The 16,641-nt window shown below is 38.9% G+C and overlaps 2 protein-coding genes across 4 annotated transcripts; both read left to right on the top strand.

Moving 5' to 3' along the window:
* The first annotated feature begins 28 nt into the window (after window positions 1-28).
* afmid (arylformamidase) lies at window positions 29-6,529 on the top strand. Its single transcript, XM_003453783.5, has 11 exons — window positions 29-220; window positions 1,327-1,417; window positions 2,104-2,208; window positions 2,301-2,349; window positions 2,433-2,518; window positions 2,631-2,703; window positions 2,914-3,011; window positions 3,133-3,211; window positions 4,686-4,821; window positions 5,249-5,353; window positions 5,668-6,529. Exons 1-11 carry the CDS (start codon window positions 194-196, stop codon window positions 5,695-5,697), a joined length of 879 nt encoding a protein of 292 aa, XP_003453831.1. The 5' UTR covers window positions 29-193; the 3' UTR covers window positions 5,698-6,529.
* A 989-nt stretch (window positions 6,530-7,518) lies between these two features.
* On the top strand, window positions 7,519-16,352 carry cant1b (calcium activated nucleotidase 1b). 3 transcript variants are annotated; one of them, XM_019359623.2, is made up of 6 exons: window positions 7,519-7,784; window positions 9,720-9,998; window positions 11,987-12,574; window positions 12,665-12,805; window positions 13,621-13,824; window positions 14,465-16,352. In XM_019359623.2, the coding sequence occupies exons 2-6, from the start codon at window positions 9,992-9,994 to the stop codon at window positions 14,833-14,835; spliced, it is 1,311 nt and encodes a 436-aa protein (XP_019215168.1). In that variant the 5' UTR covers window positions 7,519-7,784; window positions 9,720-9,991; the 3' UTR covers window positions 14,836-16,352. The 3 variants fall into 3 exon arrangements, with proteins under 3 accessions (XP_019215168.1, XP_013132112.1, XP_005458572.1); XM_013276658.3 differs by having other exon boundaries at window positions 9,720-9,900; XM_005458515.4 differs by lacking the exon at window positions 9,720-9,998 and having other exon boundaries at window positions 7,521-7,784.
* The last annotated feature ends 289 nt before the right edge of the window (window positions 16,353-16,641 follow it).

The following is a 16,641-nucleotide window of genomic DNA, read 5'->3' on the forward strand; positions in this document are numbered from 1 at the left end:
CTCTCCCACTACCTGTCTGACATGTTCGGGTTAAACATTTCTGAACTATAGCCGACCACGTCCACAACAGGCATGGCTGATTTATTTACTTTTCTAAACTGAGGGTCAGTCTGAAGTTCAGTCCACAGTTGAGAGCACACCTTCTGTATTCATCAGCCAGCGACGACTTTAAACACCACAGGAGAAAAAGATAATGCACTGGACAGAGATGAAGAAAGAGGTAAGAGCTTAATTTTTATGATTTTTGTTTTTCTGTGTTATTAGGATTAGTCCAGTCTTAATTCAGTGTGAAAACAAGAAGAGATCACCCACCCTGCACAGGATTGAGTTAGGAACCGTCTGCAAAATTACCTGGCTTACTGAAACAACAGACTTGGGCAGTAATATAAAACCTATAAGACATATTTTTCTGCTATTATTTTTTAAGCTTCCGTGTAATGAGAAAATGGAGTGCGCAATTAAATCCCCCACAGAGGGCAGACACCCGGATATTGGTACTTTGGATTATAAGATATGCTTTATTGATCCCTAAAGTTGGGAAATTACTGCGATATCGCTGCCAAAACTCAAACACAACCCACAACAACATAGTCTAATAAAAAAGAACAGAGCAATAAAAATAAATACACAGTCACACAACAAAATAGTTCAATAAGGTAAAATATTAAAATAAAAAGAATTCTGTTAAATAGTGTAATAAAGAATGATAAAAATGTAAATAAACTACAACAGAAATATGTATAAAAAGCTGAATATAATGTGATGAAGTGCCTCTATAAAGTTGGTGTGTCTGATATGTCTTTATATTCCCTGTAAAGCACTTTGTAATAGAATCTGTCTTAAAAAGTGCTATATAAATACATTTTACTTACTTACTAAAAGCTTAATAAATTCAACAAAGCAAAATAAATCAGAAAAACAGGTACACTACTACAGTTTGTAAAAGTTTTTTTTAAGTAATTGTCAGATAAAGTGGCTCAAAATACACAGTCTAACTGTAGTGGACAGTTCCTGCAGTGTGAATTTAATAATATTTTTCAGTATAATTTTTTTTTCCTTTCTTTTTTTTAGCAGCCCTGGTGTAATTTCACGCAGCTATTTCACCTTCCAAATATTTTTTTCATGTTTTCGTCAACTATATCACATGACTCACCATTCTGATAACAATAAAAAGAACTTGGAGTAATATAAGCACCAAAGCAGCGGTGTCATTGCGGCAGCGGAGGGCGCTGTTCACCGTATTTACGTCGCTGGTCGCCGGCTGGTGGTGGTTGGTGTCTCTTCTTTCATGGCCGCGCAGCTCTCAGGAGTTTCTCTGTCTTGCAGGAGCTCGAGAGGCAGTATTCCCCCAGCAGGTGGTCCCGCAGGATGTCGGCCGACGACGTGATCAAAGCCCACGTGAAGGCTTTAAAGGAAGGTGGGTTTGTTGTGAAGCTGGATACGCACGACTGTGAAACCCGGCTGTGGCGAACAGGCAGGGCAGCAGGAACACAGGTGTCGTGCCAATGTCGGATACTCGGGGAAATCTGTGTCCGGGTCGATTATTTGTGCCTTACTTTGAAGCCTTGACACACATTCTGACAGAGAAGCTACATTTTTTTTCATTGTGCAGCATTTATAAAAACACTCACAGTGCTTAATGACTTACTCTAAGACTTACTCTTTAATCTGCCAGATTACAAAATCCTACACCTGTGCATATTACTCATAAAACTACGTATTTTGGATCTTTAATGTAGTGTGAGTACTTTTTAAAAACAAAACATCAGTGAATAAGTAATGCTAATAAGTCCCTCTGTCATTATACATGTAGTTTTAAAGAGCTTTAAACATATTTGGGGCATTTTTTTTTTTTTAGATCTATAAGTCTTAGATCTGTGACCTTTTTCCTGATAGAAATCACCAGTTTTGCCTGTTTTCATTTTTGATAAATGGTTTTAATTCAAGTGGTAAAATGTTTTTCTTTAAACAGAAAACAGTCTACTGATATGAAAATATGCAGCATTGCTCAGAATGATTTCTAATTAATTTGTCAGCAAACATGCATTTGATCTCTTTGTATCTGTAATCATGGCGTTGTGCCTAATGCTGTCTGCTGTTCAGGTACGGAGCAAGCCCGTAGTGTGGCTCAAACTTTACTCAATGTGCCATATGGGGAGGGAGATGGAGAGAAACTGGACGTCTATATACCCAACATCAACTCTCTGGGTACAGACATGCATGGTTCCCCCACACACTATTATCCTCCCAGTACAGGGAAGCTGGTATAGCATTAACAGGCCTCTTCCTCTCTCTTTCAGATGTCCATCTTGTTGTTTACATACATGGAGGCTACTGGCAGTTTCTCAGGTCTGTGCTGTTGCTGGAATCTCTACATTTCCATCCATAAGTAGATTTCTGGGTCATTCATTTTGGGTTTTGTGGTCACACAGCAAAGAGGAGTCTGGGTTCATGGCTGTTCCGCTTGTTGATAAAGGTGTAGTGGTGGTTGCAGTCGGTTACGACATTGCCCCCAAAGGTAGAGCCTTTCCATTTTTGACAGTATTGTTTCCATTCTCTCAGGTGAAAAAGGATGATTTCAGAATATGAACTGAAAAATGTCAGCTCCTTGCTGTGGCCTTTCTTTTCAGGTAACATGGACCTGATGGTATCACAAGTTCGCAGGAGTATTGTGTCTGTCATTCAGCAGTATTCTCACATCAGGTAGCATTGCTTGTTTTTTATATTTGTATTGTATTTCTTTCTTTCTTTAGTTCTTTAAACCTGATGATGAAGAATGTGAAAGCTCATCATCATCAGGCTTGAAGGATGTCATCTTAAAGCCTCCCAATCTAATGAAATTCTATTTGCAGCTGACTAAAATGTCACTGTCTCTGTTGTAAATGCACTGTGTCATTCTGATGATTCACTCAGTGGTCTGTACCTGTGTGGCCACTCTGCTGGGGCACACCTGGCTGCAATGGTCCTCTCAACTGACTGGTCCCAGTACAGCATCACTCCCCAGATTAAAGGTGAAGGCTGCCAGTTGAAACGGGACATGTAATCAGTAATATAATGAGGCAGAAGTAATTTAGTATTAACAAAATAGGAGGTTAAAACATGATACAGTTTGGTTTTCTGATTGTGTTTTAGGTGCTTTTCTTGTGAGTGGCATCTATGACCTGCTGCCCATCTTGTCCACCTACGTCAATGAGCCTTTGAAGATGACAGAGTAGGTGCCTCACCACACTACAGACTGCGGGAGAGCTTCTTTAGTACAACTACATGTACCATCCCCGTCGTGTTTGCAACTCACTTTTTACAGTTATTTGAATTTAGAAACACCAATGTGGACATCAACCCTGTGCTTGGTAACAGTAGTTATACTTAAACAGGGTGGGTTTCAAAAAATTAATAAATGAATGAGGCTGATGCGGCAATGTGGTATCATAGTATACTCTCAACTGAACATCTGTTGAAGCACTGTCTTGGACTGTAGTGTTGTTGGTAGTCCAGCAGATGTATTCCCAGCAACATTGTCCATTGAAAGGGGAAATGATCCAGATCTAATTCGGGATCACTGGGAATTACTGGGAATTATTTTTTTCCCTTTAATGTTGAAGTTACATTCCAGTTGGTTATTATACCAAAAAAAACATCTAAGTTAATATGCCCTGATAAAGCCCAAATTCACCAGTTTTGCCCAATTTATTGTTTATTATGAGCGCTTAAGGCCTCAAAGCCCTTTAAAATTTGGTTGTTAACCAGTATCATAATATTTACATATATGGATAAAGTAAGCTGGATTCTATGAATAAGAGGAAGATTATGGTGTTACAGTTTAACCTTTCGAAATTAGCTAGCAACCTACCTCTTAAGCTGTCCTACTCTACTACATGTGCTGCAGACATAATAAGAGTATGTTCTAGAGAACGTTCATATGATGTCTCCAAATTTTTATTTAACTTCTTTGTTGTCTTGTGTTTTATGTAATAATCCTATCAGAAATTCCTGGATCCAGAGCCGGATCAGGATAAACTGCAAAACTGAGTCACTTGAAGTTTGGCTAAACCCCACTTCTGTTAAGATTTTTCTTACTGTTTTAGGAAAATTTCTTTCTAACACACAAACCAAACCGATCACTTAACCTCCTTGGCAGTGTTTAAAAACAGAGGGGGTGTAGTTAGAAATAAGTTACCAGATCTAGCCTGCTTCTCTACTTGAGGCTACATTAATTGGTGCTAACACACCTGAATGTTTGGAGGAGGTTGCCTTGGAAGCTTAGTGGTGTAATCCCATTGTTTACCAACTGAAGTTGGGTTTAAAAAGTAATTAGACTTTCACAACTTGTAAACACTTTATGCAATTTCCCGATTTAATTATCCTACTTTCTCAAGCTTGGTAGCTGAGGTTGGTTGATGTGCACATTTGTCTTCCTTCTCAATGTGTAAATCTTAAAAAGTCCTTAAACTCATTTGTCATTGTCCAAATGAGTTTAAGGACTCCTGCAGTAATCCATTTGCATTTGGCTCCAAGTGCCAATGCGTGTGACGTAAAGAGCATTGTGTGAACGAATGTCGTGATGCTCATCACAAAGGAGAAACTGTGCGTGTAAATGTCCTGGTGTGCATCTGTGTGTCCTCTGTTGGCCTGTGGTGCCAGTCAGTGCCTCATTCCTCTGTCTCCCGGGTGTCTGCTGTTTGCAGGGAGGTGGCAGTTAGGAACAGCCCCAGCAAGCTGGTCCCTCAGCTCAAACTCTCCTCCTCCAGCTGTCAGATTGTTGTGGCTGTTGCTGAGAACGACTCGCCAGAGTTTCGCAAGCAGTCTGAGGAATTTTACAAAGTCAGTACCCATGTTTGAGAAGAAGCATTCAAGATAAATGATTTAGCTGTTGTGCCTTTTCTTTGCTCCATTGCTTGTTTTGTCCAATTTTCAATTCGAGCTCGTATTCAATTTGCAATATAAGAAAAGCTCCAAAAAATCTAAATTCAAACTAGGAAATGCTTGTCATTGTTCTTGTAAACAACATATGATGTATTCCTAAAATGTTCTGTTAAATCATCTCCTGGCCTTGTGGTGAATTGGTGTCTCCACCCAACAAGCCACAGTCTTTTAAGATGGAAATCACAAGCATTATGACTTGACTCGGAAACATGGGGTCAAGCTTTTTTGTGTGTCTTTTGTTGGTGGAAACATCAATATACTTTCTAAATACGATGTTATGCAAATCTGCTCGTTTTTCTTGCTACCTCTTGTATTTCCTTTTAAGACTTTGGAGGCGTCAGGACTGAATGTGACCATGGAGGATGTGGCAAATACAGATCACTTCAGTATTATTGAGAAGCTGGTTGATGGAGAGTATCACCTAACAAAGGTAAATATGCAAACAAAACCAAAGTTATTGAAAATGATTATGAATGTCAGTGCTTTTATTTACCACTCACCCTGTCTTTCAAAGCTTTATGAGATCAATATACTGTATTAACTTATAGCCTAGTCAAATTTCACCTCCTAACATTCAGCCGCTCTTTTACTAAAAAGAATAAAAGTTTACAAGTCAAAAAAGTGCCTCTGTAGATTATCTTTCCATCAAATGTTCAACAAATGTAGTTGATTTGAACCTAATTTCTGCACATGTTTATGGACTATACGTTTTGTCATCATCTTAATTTCCTGGTTTCTTTGTAGCTTCTCCTGAAGATGATGGGGAAGAGCTGAGGTGTTTTATCCATCATCTAATATCAACATACCTCGGTATCAACGAACACCTCTGAACAGAGCCATCATGCAGCAACACTGACTGAAATATGCATTGTTTCAGATTTGTACTGTGGTAAATCTACATTTTGTGTCCATTTGGATCCTTTGTCAATGAGGTGCTGTGGATTGTTTTGATGTCTAGTTTCACTATTTATGACCTTGTTCACTGTAGTTACTGCTTCCTTTTTCCTTTTTAAGGCCTAAGCTTTGTATGTTTCAGCCACCATGTTATGAATTGTGTGCCTAAAACTAAGTCACATAAAAATGGCAGTGGTAGTAAAACTATAATTTTAGATTCAGTTTAACAGATTACTTAACAGCTATTGTGCAAAATGTTTGTCCTGTCTCATACCTTGCAGAGTCGATTGTTAGTTTTGGTATATTTCCGGTGTTTGTGTGTGGGTGGGTCTGTCTGGTTTGTGAATTTTTATTGTATTTTTTCCATGAGCTGGACAACAATAGGAGTTTAGGTCAACAATAATGAAACCGAATGTAGCTTTTTATGATAACTTCCACAATGCTTATATGTCACCCAGGGAACTTTAATATGTTGTTGCTGAAAATAATGTGTCTTTGCACTTTTTATTTGATTTTAATCTAGTTCAAGAATCTGAATATTCAGGCTTTATTTTAAATTGCAGATACAACTAAATTGAAACTGATGCACATCACTACCTATGGCCATTACTCTAACATCTGACAAAACTGTTTACATGACTATGTACACTGTGTTCTGTTTATTGTTACTTATAAAGAGAACAATCAGTAAATATTTATATTTGAGAAGCGATAATGCTGTCAGTCAAATTTATCTTTGTTTATTGTTTTCTTGTTTAGCAAATGATTTAAACTTGGAATACAAGTATGCAAAGGTGGTGAGGGACTCTAAATCCATTACTATACTTAGAAAACAACAATTACATGTTCATGCAGTATAACTAATGCAATATTCCATTTTAAAATATTACAGATATTTCATTCATTCATCGCCTTGAGGCGACTTTTGTTGTGATTTGGCGCTATATAAATAAAATTGAATTGAATTGAATTGAAAATTTATACTGAAAACTATAAATGGCAACTAATCAGTTCTGTTTTATTGTTCTAAAGGCAGTTCCAGCAACAGTTTTACTGTACAGTTTGGCCCATAAGTTTTCAGATAGTGATAGATTTTAACTCAAGCAGTGATTGAAGTGCAGACTTTCAGCTTTAATTCAAGGGCTTTAACAAAAGTGTTTAAGGATTACAGCAAATGTTTTTCGTATAGCTGCTCATTTTCAGAGGCTTAAAAGAAAATGGATAAACTAGAATAAGTCACAATATTAGGACTGTTTTGACCCTTGGATGAAAACCCTTTGCAGTCTTGTGCAGCCTGAAGTCATGGACATCACCAAATGCTGTTTTTCCCCTCCCTTAAAAAGCTCTGCCTATACTTTTTTTCACAGTCAGTGCCATACTTTTTGTGTGTACAAACCTAACTTTAGGCTATAGGAAAAAAAACTTCACATTATAATGTAAATAATTCCACATATTGAGTACTAAGGTAATAGGTAGTTTGATACTAATATTACTTACAGTACTGTAAGTCCCCCCCCCCTTTAAAAGTCTGGAAACCCCCTTGCTTTCTTTTAAATAACACAATCATGCCATAAATTAAAAATAAGTTTAAAAAGTACATATTTTATTAAAAAAAAAAAAAAGTACATATTTTAAAGTAAGAATATGTGTTGTTTTCACTGACGTAATGGTGTGGGTAATTGATGTGTACTCGGGTGGTTCAGGAGCGCTTTGTTTTGATCTTGAAGCCTTTTAAAACGATGATAGTAATGATTACAGTGGTTATGATGACATTTCTCCCGTCAACTGGATATCATTAGTAAGTTAGTAGTCATGGTGATTACTGAGCCATAATTTGGATGTGCAGACGCCCAGTTTAGCTGCTCCGGAGTCTCGGAACAGGAGGAGCTAATCATCGAGAAACTTCCAACCGAACAGTCATCAAAGATGGACAGTCGGGCTGATTTACAGAAGACTGTCTACACCAGGTGAGTCCTCAGAGTCTCAGCGAAGAGCTCGACCTATTAAACCCTTGAAGTAGTTCACTGATTTTAAATCCGAGGAATAAATGTTGTTAGTAACGTTAAGATGCTAGCTGACGCTAGCTGCGTGGCTAACGGGTGCCGGTGCGTTTCTAACTCTCAAAGTGTTTAGCCAACTCTTATGTGGCTACTTTAAATACGTTAAATCCTTTAGGTTTTCACAGTTTGAGGCTCCAGTCTACGGCTGTGCTTGTGTGAGAAAGTCGGGCAAAGTTTACAAACTGCCAGGGGGTGATTTGTTTGGTATTTTACAGGTCGCCTTATCTCTGCTTTCGTGGCCGCGTGGACGCAGGTAGACACCAAGCGACGGGGAGGTGGGGGGGTTGGTTATTCAACAGGCAACTAGTGAGAGATACCTCACTTTATCTGGGACTTAAGCGTTTTTATTTTGTACTTATTTACACGTTTAAACAGTGTCCCACGTATTTACTAGCTTAGAGAGATGTGCTGATCTGTCCCAGTTGTTAAGATGATGAGCAGAAAGGAGATCAGCTAAACTAGTCTTTACAGTAGAAAAGTGAACGCAGAGGTTTACAAAACTGTAATATAAGACCATAAAACAAACCACAGGATATATTGTATTTATCCCAAAAGTTGGGAAACTCTCAGATTTGTTATACTTGTTAAATAATGAACACAACCTAAACAGAATAGATTGAATAGCTCTAATAAGTAGACTGCGATAAAGGTCATTAAAAATAAAAAGGCTCTATTATCTATATCTTATACAAATAATTTAAAGTTAAAATATATACAGTAATATTAAATGGTTATTAAACACGTAGTTCGGTGTAACAGAGTGCATTTATGATAGAAGAAGTAGAAACCGCAATTAAATACAATGCAATAGTTGTTCGTATTATTGATGCCAAACCTTTAATCTGCCCAGTTTGTGTTTATTTTCTAAGTTTGATATATCATAATATAAGTATTAATGATTGTGCAGCTAATTTTTCTTGTTTAGTGATCTCACAACAGAGATGTGTTAACGTCCTCAGACTGTTGTAACTTTATTGGTCCATCCTGTGGTAAATGAACTGCATTGTTTCTAATGAGCACCAAGAAGCGACTCAGGTGATTGCAAAAGGGCTTCAGGTTGAAAACGGCCCTCTGCCCCTATGCTCTGACCTCAGTCAACCCTTTTCCTTTCAGGTCATACTGAGTAAAATTCCAAGTCTATTTTATATAATTATGGTCATTCTGAGAATCAGAAAGGAGGATTACCAGGATATCGTCACTGGTTAAGGATTTGTCAATCAGAAGACATTGTATAACAGGAATTCGCAACATGACCACAAACCAGTGTGTGATGTTACTTTGACTCCACCCATTTTTTCATACCATTCATGGTTCCAAGCCCAGCTTCGTTTATTCAGCCTTAAATAAGATAAGAAAGAAGTTGATGATTAGTAACTAGAGAAAAAAAAAAAGATATTTTTCTTTATTTACTCAGAAAGGTTTTATCTTGACCTTGAAAACAGGGTGTACTTCTTAGGTGATAGCTTTGTTAACATAGCTGAGAAATGACCAGGGTTTATTGGACATTGAAAAGCAGTAAAAGTCAAGAAAATAAACTTTGTCATTCGGCCACTTTATAAAACATGGTTACAACGCCCTTTACAGAACACAATAAAAAAAAGATCAAAGTAGAAACTGAATTTGCCAACCTTTGTGCCTACCTTTATTTGTCTTTCTTGGTTCCCTGTTGTTCATTAGTTTTGTTAAAAATGTAACCAATATATTGTTAGAAAGCAAAGCTTGGTCCTGATTCGAAGTGCTTCAGGATGACCTAAAAGTTCATTGAGCTTACTCATCTGTAATTGCTGACCAGGGCTCCTTTGTTCTTCTTAATTCATTATTGAAACTTTCTTGGCTCTGCAGGAAGGGGGAGAAATTTGAGATAGCCGACGAGGAGAGAAAAGGAGGAGACTCTGCGAGATCAGATATTCATGTGGGAATGAGGGCTGGCGGAAGGCGGACAGGGAGTTTATTATGGGAAGCGTGCAAAGGAGAACAAACATGACAGTCGTGGCGTGTTCAGGAGTGAAGAGGCGAGGCAAGGGTGAATAATTGAATTCTTCATACAACGTACAGTGAGGCTGTGTCTGGCTCTCCAGGGATACGAATTATGGGCCGTATATTCAGTAGCAACAATGAAGGGTTTGTTTCATAGCCAAGTGCTTGCTAATTTGACATGTGTGTATTTGTGTATGTGGTTTGGAGAGCATGTTAATCGGGAAGTCTGAACTTGTCTAGAGAACTGTTGAAGAGGCACCCGCTGGAAAAACTGTGGTGTGAGATTATGTGAATTATTTCAATAACACAAAACAGGATGTTGCCAAGTTTTTTCTGGTTTGCTTTTTTACACAAATTTTCAGATGTGAGGCTTTTGAAGCATAGGCTTGTTTCCTGGTTAATGTCGTTGCTCTTTAACAGAGAGAGACAGAGTTTTATTGATGCTGCTGTAATGCTGCTGATATAATTTGACTATATTTTGTTCTATTTATTTCTGCTATCAGTGTTTAATTTATAGCTGCAGTAATGTTCACTGTTTAGGATTAAGTTCTGCCGGATTGCAAATTGTTGTATAGCAAATAAAGTGAGGCAATCTTTTAAGATGTATGCTAAATATATTTTTTAGTTATGATAATGGCACATTATTACAATACTTTATTAAGCCCTCAATCTGTTTTAGTGGTGCAGCTTTTTTTTACTGTGCCGGTTTATCGAGGGTCACCTTGGCACCCTTTGTTTTTACAAAACAAACACACTTCTTGTGTTTCAGGCAACTTATTAACTATTTGTGAAACACGCAGTAGATCCAAGTACCCATTTTTAACTGAGTAGACCGTGGTTTGTTAAAACAGTCACTACTGTTAAACTCAACGTTTATTGAGCATACTGTTTAACTTTTTTCTTGATGTGACGCTTTAATACATTCATTCACTAAATGTACTACCAGCAGAAGATAACAAACTGATACAGCCACACCACTGCACACATCATAAAAACATGTTTACCACACAAATTTTGTGTCACAGAGTAACTAAAAAATTGTGTTATCAGGAACTGAGCATCCCAGCCTTGCTTGTAACTGGATGACATTGCATTTTTCTTGTAATCTAATGAGCTTTTCTCTGAAACCACAGAGGGACATTGCTTAGTGTAGTACATCCTGTACCCCCACCCAGATCCTAGCATATCTCCTGCTGTGATATATGTTGCTAAATCATATTTGTATACAAAACGTTAACTTTTAGCCTGTAAGTCCCTTTATTCTGCACCCTCCTGTTCTGTCCTGTTCCTGTTCTTGTGAGAGTAACAAAAGAAACATAAGGTTCACATTTGGGGGGGAAAAAAAAGGTAAATTGGACAAAAGCTTCCTGTATGCAGTCTGATTAATCTGCCCTGTTGTTTTATGTTGACTCTGTTTTATGTTACTATTAAACTGATTGTTTAAAGTCTTAAATGTCTAACCAGGGATGGCAGCTCCACATGGTTAAACATTGTTGTCACATAGCTCATATGTACCAATAATATTTACCAGTGCCTTCATTTTTAAATAAACCGATGAAACAAACGGAGCAAAGATCTGGTAACTGGCACCCCCTCCGTTCAGAGGAAGTAGGATGGGTCAGCTACCTCCTCAGCATTCTGCCTGAACAGCACAACAAAGACCTGCTGTGAATACAGAACAATAGGACCAAGAGCCCAGTTTTCCTTCTGGTCGTCCTCTGCCCTTTGTTCATTCTTTCTATATATTTCAAGTTTTAGTCATTTTTCTACTCAGAATTTACTTAAATATTTTGTTGAAAATTGATCAAAGTTGCAAATTTGATTATCGGCTTTCATTTTTTACAGTACCTCATAATGCACATGAAATGTTTGATGTGATATGTGTCTATATCATTTGTTTATTGTTTCCATTGTTGGAAAGGGAGAGCTCATCATCATCAGTTTCTGTTTTAAACATCAAAATGCGGTTACATAAATATTCAGTAAAGCTTGGTGTGAGCAGTTTGATGTAGGAACTATTTTCTTTTCCGAGCACTTTGTTCTTTGTCAGATTTTGACTTTTTATATTTCATTTTTTAATGTATCCCCCATCATGCCCCTCTGCTGATAATCCTCTTTGTGTTCATTTCCAGACCATAATCACCCCCAGACCACAGACAGTAAGGATGAAAAGGATACTTCAATGACCTCCTTTGGCATGGCTGTGCGAGGCCTCCCTCTGGCCTTAGCATCCATGACTCAAACTGCTACCTCTGACACACGCTTCCACCCAAAATGGCGAGCGATCGCCGTGGCGACCCTGTTCGCGTTAGTGCTCATGTTATATTTGCACGGGACTGTAGAGGACTGGGAGCGTCCAACCAAAGGTTACTACCGGAACAGGGTTCACAGCTTTCAAATGCTCGATGAGGGTGAGGATGACTTATTCAGGGACACCAATAGACAAATTGCACGAAAGCCCGGCCGCCAGCAGAGGAGGGAAAAACCGTACAATCACACATATCCTTTGAGTCCACCTGAGAAGACGCTGCACGGCACCCGTTACCGCATAGGAGTGATTGCAGACTTGGACAAAGCGTCAAAGAGCTCGAAGGATCAGACGTGGTTCAGCTACATGAAAAGAGGTCACCTGACTGTTTCAGCCTCCGGCGACAGACTGGAAGTGGAATGGGATGCGGAGACGGTCACCCTGGAGAGCCATCTGGCTGAGAAAGGACGAGGTATGTGAACTCAGTGAAGGAACTCAGATTTATAGTTGGATCTAAATATTGTTTTTGTGCTTAAAATTACATGTGTTAACTCCTCTGCAGGTATGGAGCTATCTGAGCTGGTAGCATTCAATGGTCACCTGTACACTGTGGACGACCGTACAGGTGTGGTGTACAGGATTGAGGGCAACCAGGCAGTTCCTTGGGTTATATTACCTGATGGTGATGGCTCAGTCTCCAAAGGTGAGTCCTTTTCAAAACTCCTGAAGTCTCAACTTGCAAACCCCACAGTGCTCTTCCCACAGCTTCAGGCGGCACTGGGAGCGTTTCAAGAGCAAATAGTTTATTCTGTTTTTTGGTTTTTTTTAACTAACCAGATTTTTTCCTATGTCTGACTTCCTGTCATGTTCTCCACCTGCTCTGTGAAACCTGATCTGGCTTCTCTAAAAGATAAACCTGGTGCTGAAAAAATACACCTGGAAGTGTCCCTGCAGGGAGACTTCTGAAACGTGCCAGAATGCAGCGCTTTCAAATATAATGTATTACTGGGTTTATACGGATCTTTATGTCCAGAGGAGGAAAACAATCTGAACAATATGCTGGTCTTGAACAGCACAATATAGTTCTTAATGAAATAAAGAGAGATAACAGCAGCTGTGGATATGCTAAGGTGGACTAAAGATGGCCAATTAAGTTGGTAAATTAAAAACACAATATGGACTCCAAAACTTCAGGGATCATTTCAGGGGACAATCACCCTGTTGAGACTATTCAAACCTGTTTATAATGCCACAGAGAGACTGCTGTAATGAGACTTGTGATGCACTGTCCATTGGATGTTAATGGTCCATTTATTTAGCAATAATTCAGCATACCACTGCTCATGTAAATAGTTATCCACTATTAGGCAATAAATTATATATGATAAAACTAAACCACTGCATGGTAGTCCACTTGGATAGTCATACACTGGTGCTGTCAAAAATGTTTTTCTTAGTTCGTTGGAAAATAAACACCCAAAAATGTCTCACTCGTGTGTGTTTTGTTTGCTTGTGTAGGTTTCAAGGCAGAGTGGCTTGCAGTAAAGGATGAGCACCTGTTTGTTGGAGGCCTGGGGAAGGAATGGACGACGACTTCTGGGGACGTCATCAACAACAATCCCGAGTGGGTAAAAGTTGTTGGCGTCAGTGGAGAGGTGGAACATCAAAACTGGGTGCCTCACTACAACGCCCTACGGAGTGCAGCGGGGATCAAACCACCAGGTACTGTTGGGTGTGTTTTGGGTTTGTTTGTTGTTTTGTTTTTTTTGTTTTTTTCAGTACAGTCTGAATTAGTAATCAGGCTTTATTTCTTTTTACTATTAAACTTTGTGTAGACCAACTTATAACCTATAAATTTTGCTAAATGCTTGTGTTATATTTGCCTATTTAATTAAAACAAAAATCACTTATTTACTGCTTTGAGGTTTTTGTTTGTTTGTTTTTTTGTTAAATACAGATTTCATATCTTTTTTTAGGACTAGCATTTGCAGTTTTCTTCTGAAACTACAGTCAGACCAAAATCAAGCTGGTCCAGTTTTCCCTGTTAGTGTAGCGAAATACAGACGGGGACAGGAAATGTCTTGTAATCCTCTGCAGGAGCCAGCATGGCTGCTATGAGGACAAAAAACATTATACAAAGCTAAATTGTCTTGAGACAATTGTGAGTGGGTTTCATTTCATCCCCCTTTTGCTTTCCACATTGGGTTTGAATTCTGGTGTATAAAAGCCAAATTCAGGCACAAAACAAAGAGCTTAAAAATTATTGAAACCAAAATGTTTGGGAAAGGACAAAACATTGTGAAATGTGGAAATTACCTCCAACTCCTTGCATTCATTTCCGTTACCATTCCTTGCTCTCTAGGCTACCTTATCCACGAATCAGCAGCTTGGAGTGAGCGTCTCCAGCGGTGGTTCTTCCTCCCTCGCCGTGCCAGTCACGAGCGTTATGAAGAGACGGCAGATGAGCGACGTGCCACCAACCTCCTCTTGTCCTGCCCTGCAGACTTCCGCTCCGTCAGCGTGCAGCGCGTCGGACCGCTCAACCTCACACGCGGCTTCTCCTCTTTTAAATTTGTCCCAGACACAGATGATCAAATCATCCTAGCAATAAAATCAGAGGAGGATGCAGGCAAGATTTCCACCTACATCATTGCGTTTACACTAGGCGGCCAGGTGCTGCTGCCTGAGACAAAGATAGGAGATGTAAAATATGAAGGGCTAGAGTTTATTTGAAAGAGGCAGTGCTGAATCTGCAGCGTTCCTGTGCAATATGATGTGACCAAATTCAGACATTATATAACTACGATTATTGAGAGACACAAGAAAAGATAAAAGGGAAACCCTGAAGCATAGCTGTGTGTCACCAACCACGGACTGGCTGACTGATGCAGCCAAAAAACAAATGTTTTAAAGGCATTACTACTTAATTTCAGCACTGCTACATTGCTGTCTAAACCTCCTGGTTTGACACTACTGAGTCTGTTAAACACCAGATAAGATGTAGATCTCCTTTCCTGCAGCCGAACTCTGCTGGTCAGACACTCACGGAAATGAGACGAAAGAGCGTTTAAAAAAATAAAAGTTAATGTTCATACATTACTTGAAATATTTAAGGTCACTTGTTGCTTTGGATTTTATTTATCTGTTTGGACACACTGAGGTTTTGTCATAATAGAAATGGAACAGGCCCAAACATGTTCACTTGTTTTATATCGGCTGTTCTGTAAATGATAAGTTATTCTAGGTAAGTCTAGAGGGGTGTACTATGCAGCAAAATTAAGCAGGTAGTGAGCTATGTTGAGTTTAGAGTCAAAGTTTTCAGATCTTCTCTTTTACTTTTGTTTGAGATCATTATGCTGAATGTAATCTGGGCTTTACAGACCAGCATGCTTTACTCACTTGTTCTCCCATGACATACTCTAAGAGTGATACGTTCCCGTCTGAGGGGATACATTTTTATATAGAACCTGTTCAGGCACTGCTGAACAACAGTGCAGTAAAGTTACTGTGGCACAAACTGTGTCAACTTAGTGATGCAGAAAATGCATAAATAGGTGTTTTTCTTTGGTCTTACTTTGTTACTGAGTCTAGTTTACACTGTCGGTATGACATCCTGATAGAAGACCAATCAGAGAATCGATTAGTCTGTAATTATTAAATAGAATATTCACTTAAGAAAATCAATTATTCACTTTAATTCAGTCCAAAGCCTGAGACCCATATCGTCTTCATTATGAGGAACTCTCAGACTCGAATGCAGTTTGAATGTTTAAATGGATCCAGTTTAAAAGCTATAATACGCAGCTGTCATATTAGAAATAAACCCCAGTATGAAGTTTGCACTGCATGGAAAAATAGCCTAATATTTTTTATGTTCTTTATATCACTTCATGACCCATTTCTGCTGATTGGCACTCCATCAGTTTATGTTGTGCAGAAGAGAGTCAAAGGACATCAAATGCCCCCCTTTCATGTGAGTGAGCACAGAGCCTGAAGCAAAAGGCCTAAAGCTGCTTTCACACAGTTTTCAGATCTTCCAGCAGGATGTCACTCTGATTTCTTTACTTCATATCATTGTTACTGCTTTAGTAGACCTGTAGACTTATTGTTTGGATTGAAATGTATAAGGCCTTTAATCATGTGGTCTAGTTACCAACAGGTGTACAGTTCTGTATATACACACACACACACACACACACACACACACACACACACACACACACTATACCCTCTTCTTTGATTTTCTGTTAGCCAATCAGAACACAACCAATGGATTCCTGGTTTCTTTTGGCTGGTTGGTGGTCAGGCCATACATTTTTTTTTAAATTTTGACTGTGGTGCCAGCAAGAGATCTTGCACTCCACATGTGCTTTGCTCACTGCAGCTACAAACTGTTGTTGTTGCTGCACAAACCATTGAAAATAATGGTTTTCAGATCAGAGGGGTACTGTCCACATGTTCTGTGTGTAAGCTTGTCAGAGCACACTCTCTCTCTCACACACGCACACACCTGTTCATTGTCACTGAAGGTTTTGTCAA

The sequence above is a fragment of the Oreochromis niloticus genome, linkage group LG6 (genome assembly GCF_001858045.2).
Source record: "Oreochromis niloticus isolate F11D_XX linkage group LG6, O_niloticus_UMD_NMBU, whole genome shotgun sequence".
In the NCBI taxonomy this organism is placed as follows: domain Eukaryota; kingdom Metazoa; phylum Chordata; class Actinopteri; order Cichliformes; family Cichlidae; genus Oreochromis; species Oreochromis niloticus.

Excerpts from the sequence above, each read along its gene's own strand:
- afmid (XM_003453783.5), top strand. The coding sequence starts at position 194 with ATGCACTGGACAGAGATGAAGAAAGAG. Across the intron at positions 2,704-2,913 it reads CAGCAGTATTCTCACATCAG|TGGTCTGTACCTGTGTGGCC; the intron begins GTAGCATTGCTT and ends TGATTCACTCAG. Across the intron at positions 4,822-5,248 it reads AGTCTGAGGAATTTTACAAA|ACTTTGGAGGCGTCAGGACT; the intron begins GTCAGTACCCAT and ends TTTCCTTTTAAG.
- cant1b (XM_013276658.3), top strand. The coding sequence starts at position 9,831 with ATGGGAAGCGTGCAAAGGAGAACAAACATGACAGTCGTGGCGTGTTCA. Across the intron at positions 12,806-13,620 it reads TGATGGCTCAGTCTCCAAAG|GTTTCAAGGCAGAGTGGCTT; the intron begins GTGAGTCCTTTT and ends TTGCTTGTGTAG. Across the intron at positions 13,825-14,464 it reads AGCGGGGATCAAACCACCAG|GCTACCTTATCCACGAATCA; the intron begins GTACTGTTGGGT and ends CTTGCTCTCTAG.